Genomic DNA, 10806 nt, shown 5'->3' with positions numbered 1-10806 from the left:
GGACAAACAAAATTATAATTATCGTTCTTTATTAATACTTATACATGCCTGAACAATATTTTTTTGCTGTAACCATGAAATTATTTTAGATGGAGGGTTTCTTTAAGGAAAAATGATACTTCCCTCCTACAGGAGTATTTTTCCTAAATCTCAGTTTCTTCGTTTGAGTACAAAAGGAAAGGGAAAGAAGCTCAATCTTATCTACTGCAGTAGTAGTCCCGTATTTCTTTAGTACATTAAGGACACAAAACTTTCATAATATACTTATTTGTCAGATGTTCTGTGTGCCTGTGTGTGCGAAATGCGTGTCCTTACTCGTGTGTGTTATCTTGCCAACGACCTGTAGTTATTTGTGTGCTGAATATTTCTGCAACATGACCTGGTGTGATAACACTATTATTTGTCCCAGAGAGCAAATTTGTCTTTCTGCAACCAAACCTATTCTTTTTTTTTTAAAATGTACTGCCTCTATTATTTCTTAGTACCTTCAGTTTACAGCTAGTCCAATATAAATACTCCGATGTACATTTGTCATCAGGAAACCGAGTCCAAACGCTCGGGACAGACATCACCGACAGATGAAACTTGTACCTACCAGAGGATCCACGATCACTCTCAGGTAAGTGAATTCTCGCCTCTTATGTAGGTCGTTACAAGGAGAAGTTTGACTTATGCACTAGTCAAGTCAGGTAAGCTAGCAAACTTACTCTGACATATTGCACTGACACTTACACAACTTACACTGACATAACGGACGAACGTTATTGTATTGTATGACTTTGGAGTCGTCAGAATAAACCTAAGCATCGATAAAATGAGTAAATAATGAAAGAATACTACAAGGTCAGGTTTTGTTGTATTCTTTAACAGAAAAAATGTATTTATTTGTTAGTAAGAGTGTGAACTAGTATAAATAGCAATTAGGCAACTGATTTATTGCTAATAAAAATATTTTACAGTGTTACAATAGAAATCAAATTCCTACAACAATAAAAATGACCAATAGCTTTGGTCAGTGTTATTCGTATCTGACAGCATCTTCCGGTTCTGTTTTAATGAACTGTTAACGGCTGTGATTCATTTACATAGTTGTACACACCCTGTATTCAAGGTGCTTCCACGTGTTGTCAAGATGGCGCTGTTCATTTCTAGGTCCCCCAAACTCCGAACCAGTCGACCTGCTGACCAGAAGCCACCGTTACCCGAGCGTTCTATTCCTTCCATACTTCCGACAACCACCAGCCACAACGACTACGACTACCTGGAGCTGCTGCCAGACGTGGCCTGTGTGTACCACAAGAATCAGTTACCTGAGCATCCTGCAACTGTCGCCATCCAGCCTCCTCCACAAGACCGTCCGTACGCCCTGGCCAAGCACGTGGCGCCATCTCCCGCCAGCGACAGGAAGACGAGGGCCACTGAAGGACCTGACAGGTCGCTGGAGGAAGCCACGTACTTCGACAAGATCGACATCAAGTCCGTGACGGAGACCAGTCCTGACGGCGGCTACACCCCCCTGGGTCTCACCCCCACCTTGGTGGCCAGGCACCAGTCGGCTGATTCAGAAGAGGGCGAGATTGTCAACCCTCAGTATTTTGAACTCGAACCTTCTTGAAACTGAGAAGCTTTCTCGTATTGTCCATTTTTGTTATTTTAACCTGACGGGACTCTCTAGTGCGTGCAAACTTCAGCAGGGTCAGAGCGTGCAAGTTACGTACCGGTAATTTTGTTTTGAGGATGTATTCATTATTTTTAATTTTGTGCTTTATGAGTAAAAAAAAAGGTCTGAAACCATTTGAAATCGACTGCCATTGTGTCTATATTGGTATCAACATCTGTGTTTTGCTCTCTCTCACACACACAATCACTTTCGTGTGTATTGTAGATCCTGTTTATCATATCTATATTTTGGGTGGTAGTAGTAGTAAGTAATACCAATAGCAGCAACTTGTGTATCACAAGTCAACACGGTATCGCTATGAAAAACTAAAAGAGAAAATAAAAAGTGTATGTGTGTGGAAAATCAAGTAAAGTTACCCCTAGATCCTTAAACCATTGTTTTAATATCAGCAGTGATGGATGATGAAGCAGATGTTTACAGAAAAAGCGGTAAATACTTGATTTCTGGCCTGTCCACATGTGCCCACTGTTGACTGGGAACTGATTTCTAAACCGTTTCGGCTTAAAAAAACATTTCAGCAAAGTATAGTGGTTGAGGGTAGAACAGACATGTTTAGTGTGTGCCACCAGTCCTGACCTTAAAGGATGACTATATCTGTTTCATATTCACAAAGCAAATGGCAATGATATACAATGTCAAAACACATTTTCAAAAGTTGTCCTGCTCCCTGTTATAGTTTTGCTGGTAAAGCTGAGGGTTTGTGTGCACTCCTTTGGACTCTGCCCCTGATGCTAACCCTCAGAACCCGAAGGTTCACATGTTAGGCAGGAACTGGGAGGTTGACCTGTCTCCAAGTGTTGTTTTAAGTTGTGATCAGACTGATAAATTGTGTCCTGTATTAGTGTAAACCCTGTTGAGGTGAATCTTCCTCGGTTTTTATTTTTAAATTTTGAGTTTAGGATTCTAATTGTATTTTATATTCAGGAAAATGTTTAATAGTGTATTGAAATGACTGTTAGATTTTTTAAGGTCTATGTTTTTCTGTCCAGATTTTTTTTTGTTTTTTTTTTATTCCATCTTCAAAATCATCGGCACAGAGAAAGAGTGTCTCGTTTTTATGATGGCGGAAGCTTCAGAAGCGGAACTTTTAACAAACTTTAACAAAGACCTTTTTGTGTTATTAAGTTATCCATTGTCTTTGTTGATTTTTTTCCTCCTAATATTATATTCATTTTTAAAAAAATTAGTCTGAGAAAAACCTGATTATACACAGTAGAATGCGTAATCAGTATAATCTGTTCACGTGCTTTTCAATATTTCCCCAATGGTCGGCCAAACGTATGCAACGAACATCGGGCCAGCCACGCGTCCACCCAGCTCTGACCTCAATCACCTGACAGTTTATTCAAGCGTGACAAGCAATTGTTCAAGGACTCTGTGAACATCAGTTCAGTCCATAAGACAACTGTGCTTTTCCATCGTTTTTAAAGGAGACATCTAATTAACAGATTTGGTAGTTAATCCCTTGGTTTCTTTGGTTATTCCTTCAGGCACAAACCCAAAAAAGCCTTGTGATTGTTGTGGCTAAATATTCTCCTCGTGTTTGACATTGTCCACAAAGAATCTTTTAAAAGTATAATCGTCGCAGCTTTGCTACATCTGTACATTATTCCACACAAAAATCATATGCCAATAAAATCCATGCATAAAATCGTGAAATTCATGTGATAATGAGTTGTTTTCTCTAGTTGTGTGGTTGTTATTTCACGTAGAAAAAAACTTGTTCACTGGCTGAAGTATCGTCTATTATTTATATACTTGTATCCCATAATCTATGCATTATGGGAAGTGTTTGGCAAAATACAACAAAATCTAACTTTAAAGATTGTTTTTAAATAAACAAAACAATAAATATAATTGTCATGCCCAGAATACCAGACTAAGACAGTAGACTTAACAGTGCAGTAGACTAGCGCCCAAAGCTGTCTTCTTATACATCTTTCCATTTTCTCAATAAATTTTTAGAAAGTATTGATAAAACGATGAAACGCTTGCTTCATGAATACTAAAACAGTGCTGATATAGAAATTTTTTGCCCTGGCCTACACAGTTCAATAGGCTTGACATACACACACATTGTCATCATTGTTGTCCGCATAGTTTCTGATGAGGTCACGTGGCAGTACTTATCCCCATCCGGCAACCACAGTGACGAGGAAGAAATTTCCCTCTAGATGTGCAGTTTTGAGGAAATGCAGTATAAGCTCTCGCTCAACTTATTTTGCGGCTCATCCGTGAGAATTTTTCATTGGATCGTCTGCTTTCAGAGGGGACAGCAAACTCGAGTATTCGTGAGGGATCTCTGAAAAAAAACTGTGAATGTGTTAGAGTGACATCAGGCATCACAAGCATCATTAGTTGAGGCGAGGGAGGTCGGGAGAGCTGAAGAAGATTTGTAAAAATAAGTTAACCTCGCAGGAGGAAAGGCGAGACAAAAAACACAGTTCTGTCAAAAGAAGTGAAGAGAGATAAACATGTCTGACAATAATGAATTAAACATCGCTGGTAAAAGAACCTCAGCGGCAACAACAACAGCACAGACACGAACTACCATGGTCAATGGACTCGGCAGTTCCCAACAAACAACTTCAAGTGAGTCTTCCTCTATATATATCTCACACATTCACACACACACACCCCAACACACAGATATACTCACGCTAGTATCAGACCGCACACAATGACCCAACACTAACAGCCTCAAACCAAAAGTAGATGTTTTGTGAAAATACAAATGTTTCTCAAAGATGGCGACGCGAACTCTTTCGCAGGCCCAAGGTCCAGGATAAACATGAAGACTACCAGACGAGCAACAACGACTCCTGCAACTACACGTGCGTCTACTACAACTACCAACACACCTTGTGACGGGATGTCAGGTTAGTCTCTGTCTCTCCTCTCTTCCATCTCTATGTCTCTGTCTCAAGTCCCTTCAACACTACACTTCACATGGAACACTACTTTATCGGTTATAACAGTATTCATCGGATGTTTTCATCGACCTCAGTTGTAGTATAAATCATTTAAATGTTAATAAAAGTCCTAACCCTTGCATCAGTCCTCGTCCATTCTGTTCATCGTCATACAAGTTTGAAGTACGCCCTACTTAGGTGAAAAATATTTACTGACATTTTCTGACAATCGTTTTCACCACCATTAAGTTTACTGCTAAGGCATCGCTAACACACGATCAGTAGCTGTATTTATTTAGTATTTCATGGAGCGACGGATAGATTAGGTAAGCTGATGCCGATGTGTAGATAATGTTGATGCATTTCCCACGGTTGAATTTTTATTGTGTAACTGTACGTTTAGGCAGTGACATGATACTTAAGACTGAATTTAATTCCGTTTTTTTATCCTACGCACCCACGCGAACAAAGCCTTAGCCAGATGACTCATCCGATGAGGTTTGATACAGAGGACGGAAATAAATCAGATCACATCGTACAGTCAAGCGCCATTGTATGAGAACAGCTTCACATGTCCTGCACAGTTGTAACCGGGTTTGCGCTTCAAGCCTTTGAATGTTTTTCCCCCACTAACATATTTCCAAATTAAAATTTGTACCAGAGGTTACTTTAATTGACAGAGTCAAAGTCAGAAGAGGACAGTCGTGTCCATACTAAATTAGGAAAGCCTAAAAACCACACACATGTATAAACTTATATACAAAGATGTGATGCTATTGTGTACTGTGGTTTTGCCAGGACAACACAACTCTTATCTAAAGGACAACCTCGACATCGTGCGACAGAAGTGCAGCGAGTTTCACGCCTGTACCGTGGAGCTGTATAAGTCTGAGAACCTTCACCGCATCCTGGCCGGCGACAACATTCAGCTCCGTAACATCTGTGGGTAGGTTCGTCCCCTCCCTTCAACATTTTGTTTCTCTTATTTCTCTCTCTCTCTCTCTCACACACACACATACACACACAGGTAGCGGGTAGCCTGGTGGCCAGAGCAGAGACTGTTGGACCCTAAAGGTACTCTCACCAGCACTAGACACCTGTGTGACGCAGCTGTAGACTTGGTGCCTCGCTTCATAGATGATCGCATCCTTCTCACCTCGTCAACATCTTTCTAACCCACATAACTACTCATCCACTCTTCAGTCCATCGATATAGGGTAGCCCAAGCCCAATCATTTGCCTCCTGTTGCAGTCTGATGTACCAAAACGCCAACGGCAGATACAGGGTTCTGGACAACCAGTGCTCTACTCAGGCGAGAGAATCCATCAAGGAAATACTGGGTGAGGAGGAGTTATCCCCCATTTCTAGAAGAAAGCATCCCTAGAGAGGACAGCTGGGGGAAACTCAAAACCTGTTTAGACAACACCGAAGGTGACAGCACATACCTCGACAAACTGTGCAGGTCAGTCTCTTATACAATGTCTAAAGTAAAGACAAGAAAGAAAACACCCAAAGCGAGTATGACTACAATATCCAGATGTACAGTGGTCACATGATCATGATCTCATTAAATCAAAAATAAGTGAGAAGGGGAATAGTTATTTAATGTTAATTTTCTCTAACAGACCAATATACAGTACTTAAATCCAATACTTATCGTAAAGTACCCTTATTTTTAAAAGCACTATTCAAAGGGGTAGTACATTTTAAAGTATGGTTGCAACAGTAACTCCGGACATTGTAACCATCGTCAGGCAGTCTCTTTGTCTGACACAAGTGTATTGGGGTAGGCCGACATCTAGTCCTGACTGAGCACTCATCTACCTGTTCGTTAGTTTCCCCAAATACCTTGGCAGTTATTCGTGACGCGTTCCCTGAAGCAATAAAAGTGACCAATAAAGATCAGTTTAAAAATGAAAGAAATGAAACTTAAGTGATAACTGCTTTGTAAGATAATTTATGACATACACCTTGTAAAGATAACAAAACAGTAGAGGCCTTCAAATCACACGCATCAAGCCAGAAATTTACTAGCGTGAGAAATTATGGGACTGGTCTTTGTTTTGCAAAAAAAAAAAAAAAATCCCATGTGTACATGTGCACAAAATGCTCTATAACAGAACAGCAAGATGTGTGGTAGCATGAAATATAAAACAGGTAACAACCAATAATAATCATCATCAACAGGATAAAGGGAAACTCTACACTTCCGCACTGTGCAACTCAACTGATGTACAGGTGACGACGGAGACGTTTTTCAACACCAAGTTGAGACAATACCACTGTACCTGTAACACCTTTACTGAACAGTCAGGTGAGCAACAGACCTCATAGAGACAACACTGATAACAGTGACGATGTCTTCCAATGTATGTACGGAGCTATAAAGAAAACCTTTGTGAATAAGTAAATCAACTAGTAATAGTTAAGTGCTACGTACAGTTGACAATTTATTCCTATTGGTGATAATAAAACATATATTATAGTTAAGGTAATTATTACATACAGAGATGTATCCCTGATACCTGGCGACGGTTTCCTAGCGGTTGTGATGTTATGACTGATAGCGACGATCCATTCCTAATAGTAAAAATATATTTGGTAATAAAATAACATTAATGTCGACAGATTTTAGGATATTTTCTAGCTTTCTCAAAAAAAAATCTTTAGTTCACTTTTTCCCTCTGTTGTGACTAGCCAGACACAATTAGCCGCCATTGCCATGGCACCGTACGTTGTTGTAATGTTATTTGTGTGTTTAACCAACTTATTAGATTACCAACAGCTTTTTTAGGTTTACTTGTTGATTTTGAGTTACTGTTCCATGCTAGCGCCTTGAAACGTTCTGTTGTGCAAGTTGTCAGGCCTACAGGTAGTCTTGTGACCGTTATAACCGTTTACACCCACGTGATCAGTTACGCATGCGCAGATTGTTTTAATGTGTCTCCGTTGTTGTCCTCAGCTGATCCCTTGCCTCTGAGGCGGCTGATTGGTGTGGTCTGTGGTGTGTCGCTGATATCGTTGCTCATCGTCATCATCGTCGTTCTCTGCCTGCGACAACGGAAGCTCAAACGTCGTCTGTACGTCCTGCCTGCAATATTATTGGATATGTGGACAGACCTCTAGTCTTTGTCTTTTTACTGTCTTCAGATAATTTGATCCTGTTACCCTAGCAGTATCCCAGCTCACTAGAGGAGGGAAGTAAAGTAGTTCAAGGTGTCCCCCCTACCCAAGGTCCCAGTCTTGTCTTCAGTTGCAACCTTCAACTATTGTCAGAATGTTGCCTTCAATTGCTAACCTGGAGCACATGATATTCGCTCAAAAAGTCAACAGAAATAGTTGGTAGAACACAAATTAAACTACATGAATGAATTTATATCTTTATTGAACAAACGAGAGTTTTAAAATACTTATACTTGTCTAAACAATATTTCTTGCTATAACTTTGAGACCGACTTAGGTGTTTTTAAGTTAAAATGATATTTCCAAAATCATTACAGCACGCATATTTTTTTCTTGTTAATAAATAAATCTGAGTTTCTTTGGTTCTTTTGCGCCCGGATGTTTCTCGTGGAGTAGCAAGGAATAAACTTCTTTTTTTTTTCGAGTACAAAATGAAAAAGAGATCAGATACAGTTGATATATCTCATGCATTGCATTAGCGGGTCCTGTATTTTCTTTAGTAAATCAGGGACAGAGAAAACTCATGTTTAGGGAAATTGTCAGTTGTGTGAAGTGGGAATCAGAAGCTGTAAGACAATTTCTCATTCTCTTACTTTCTCGGTACCTTTGGCACTATCACCTGAAGGAAGACAAGTTGTGTGCGGATATTAAACTTATATACTTGTATAGGTTTCTGACTTTTCCTGGATATGCACTCTAAATGCAGATGATGTAATCAACATTGACAATACGTATATTACACCTTTGTAACATATATCTTTGGTACGATCTGCAGTTACTTCAGGTATTTGTTATGCTGTGTTATTTCTGCAGTACATTCAAAAATTTACTTCAAGTGAGCCAAGACTGACTACTCTATACATTTCTGTTGTACGACTGTACTTAAGTATTTACATCAGTTACATCAACTATATACTCTGATGTACATTTGTCACCAGGACAACCGAGTCCAAACGCTCGGCAAACACAACATCGCCGACAGATGAAACTTGTTGTAGCAACCAGGGCATCCGCGATCGTCCTCAGGTAGGTGAACTCTCACCTCTTATGTAGGTCGTTACAAGTGAGAAGTTTGAATTATGCACTAGTCAAGTCAGGTAAGCTAGCAACTTACACTCAATATTATTTTGAAACTGTTCATTTCTGCAAGTCATTCACACAAAGGCTCACACCCAGTTGTAAGGGTGCTTCCACGTGTTGTCAAGATGGCGCTGGTCATTTCTAGGTACCCGAACGTTACATCGCTTACCACGGTTCGGCGACCACCAGCCGCAGCGACTACGACTACCTGGAGCTGCTGCCAGACGTGGCCTGTGTGTACCACAAGAATCAGTTACCTGAACATCCTGCAACTGTCGCCATCCAGCCTCCTCCACAAGACCGTCCGTACGCCCTGGCCAAGCACGTGGCGCCATCTCCCGCCAGCGACAGGAAGACGAGGGCCACTGAAGGACCTGACAGGTCGCTGGAGGAAGCCACGTACTTCGATAAGATCGACATCAAGTCCGTGACGGAGACCAGTCCTGACGGCGGCTACACCCCCCTGGGTCTCACCCCCACCTTGGTGGCCAGACACCAGTCGGCTGATTCAGAAGATGGCGAGAGTGGCAACCCTCAGTATTTTGAACTCGAATCTTCTTAAAACTGTAAAATTTTCCCACATTGTCCTTTTTGTTACTTCAATCTAACGCGACTGTTAATACGTGTAAACTGTGACGACTATTAAGATTCATTTTCTCAAAGTTGTTAATTTACCTGTTATATGTTTGCTTGTACATCTAAAGACAAGTTTTCACTCCTTTGTGATTTCACGCTGATGTGAATCAACACCCGTCGCACGTTAGACTGGTTTTATTCCAGTCTCTCACTGTATTTCCTGTTATCTAGTTTACACCCGTTACCTGTCTATTAACATAATTAAAGAAATAAGAAAACTTGCAATAAGACACTATAAGACACAAATCTGGACTAATATATCCCTTCCATTGTTAATAGTTAAAACTTTTAACGCAAAAACAGATTTGGCAAGTAATTCCTTCCTGCGATCAGTAATACCCATAATCTTTGTGAAAGTTTCCTTGCTGTGGTTAGTCACTGAGCATTTCCCTTCGTTTTTGCCCATGAAAATTCTTAATTCCTAATAATTATTATCGAATTCTGAAATTGTTACATTTGTACATTATTTATCAATAAATCGTATACCAAGAAGGACATTTATAAATTTGCATAATGTATGTCAGTATTAAGGTTTTTATTTCTACCAATGTTCTGTACTTAATATTTTGTCTAAAATATAACTTACACACAGGTTGAAGAATTGTCTGTAATGGCATGTGCTTGTAATTCATGCATTTGTGTGAAGTATTTGTGTAAAGATAAAAAAAGCTAAATTTACAGAATGTCTTACAAAAAGACTTTGATGGAGTTTTCTTGTCAAAAATTCCACAGTGTGACACAGCAGACCCAGCACTGTAGTATACTAGGCAACACATACAACACAACTTTACTGTTTTAATCGCTTTGCGGAAGTATTTAGTGTAATCATAAGAGATTCATACATCAGAAACAAAAAAACAAGTACTGGCTTCCGCAAGTCTGTTATGGGCATCACACACCAACAATCATCAGCATCACTCATCATATCATCATCATCATCAATCCAATCATATATCCATCATTATCATGATCATCAATATTCATCATTATTATCAGAATGGCATCATCATCATCATCATCATCATCATATCATGATCATCATATTCATCATTATTATCATGATCATGCGCACATCATCATCATCATCATCATCATAATCATCATCATCATCATCATTATTATTATTATTATTATTATCATCATCATCATCATCATTATTATCTATCATCATCATGATAGCTAGAAGTGGACTGTTGTCTGCTAGTCCATCAATACCTAACAACAGCCGCCAGACTTCGTGGAATAAAATTTTACTTCCTCGTAGATGTTCCCTTGGTGCCTATAAAAAGCAACCTAAACTAAAGAGAATAAAA

General features: G+C 39.6%; 2 protein-coding genes across 2 annotated transcripts; both read left to right on the top strand.

The window, feature by feature from the left end:
• Nucleotides 1-495: 495 nt before the first annotated feature.
• Nucleotides 496-3340, top strand: LOC112558640. The gene is made up of 2 exons (XM_025229215.1): nucleotides 496-619; nucleotides 1153-3340. The coding sequence occupies exons 1-2, from the start codon at nucleotides 579-581 to the stop codon at nucleotides 1613-1615; spliced, it is 504 nt and encodes a 167-aa protein (XP_025085000.1). The 5' UTR covers nucleotides 496-578; the 3' UTR covers nucleotides 1616-3340.
• Nucleotides 3341-4233: 893 nt separating this feature from the next.
• Nucleotides 4234-10153, top strand: LOC112574294. Its single transcript, XM_025255683.1, has 8 exons — nucleotides 4234-4273; nucleotides 5392-5539; nucleotides 5846-5906; nucleotides 6033-6056; nucleotides 6782-6908; nucleotides 7557-7674; nucleotides 8716-8803; nucleotides 9003-10153. Exons 1-8 carry the CDS (start codon nucleotides 4234-4236, stop codon nucleotides 9417-9419), a joined length of 1023 nt encoding a protein of 340 aa, XP_025111468.1. The 3' UTR covers nucleotides 9420-10153.
• The last annotated feature ends 653 nt before the right edge of the window (nucleotides 10154-10806 follow it).

The sequence above is a fragment of the Pomacea canaliculata genome, linkage group LG1, assembly GCF_003073045.1.
Source record: "Pomacea canaliculata isolate SZHN2017 linkage group LG1, ASM307304v1, whole genome shotgun sequence".
NCBI lineage: Eukaryota > Metazoa > Mollusca > Gastropoda > Architaenioglossa > Ampullariidae > Pomacea > Pomacea canaliculata.
The sequence above is the reverse complement of the archived record's forward strand: the minus strand, read 5'-3'. Positions and strand labels throughout refer to the sequence as shown.

Excerpts from the sequence above, each read along its gene's own strand:
- LOC112574294 (XM_025255683.1), top strand. The coding sequence starts at position 4,234 with ATGGTCAATGGACTCGGCAGTTCCCAACAAACAACTTCAA. Across the intron at positions 4,274-5,391 it reads TTCCCAACAAACAACTTCAA|GACAACACAACTCTTATCTA; the intron begins GTGAGTCTTCCT and ends TGGTTTTGCCAG. Across the intron at positions 8,804-9,002 it reads GCATCCGCGATCGTCCTCAG|GTACCCGAACGTTACATCGC; the intron begins GTAGGTGAACTC and ends GGTCATTTCTAG.
- LOC112558640 (XM_025229215.1), top strand. The coding sequence starts at position 579 with ATGAAACTTGTACCTACCAGAGGATCCACGATCACTCTCAG. Across the intron at positions 620-1,152 it reads GGATCCACGATCACTCTCAG|GTCCCCCAAACTCCGAACCA; the intron begins GTAAGTGAATTC and ends GTTCATTTCTAG.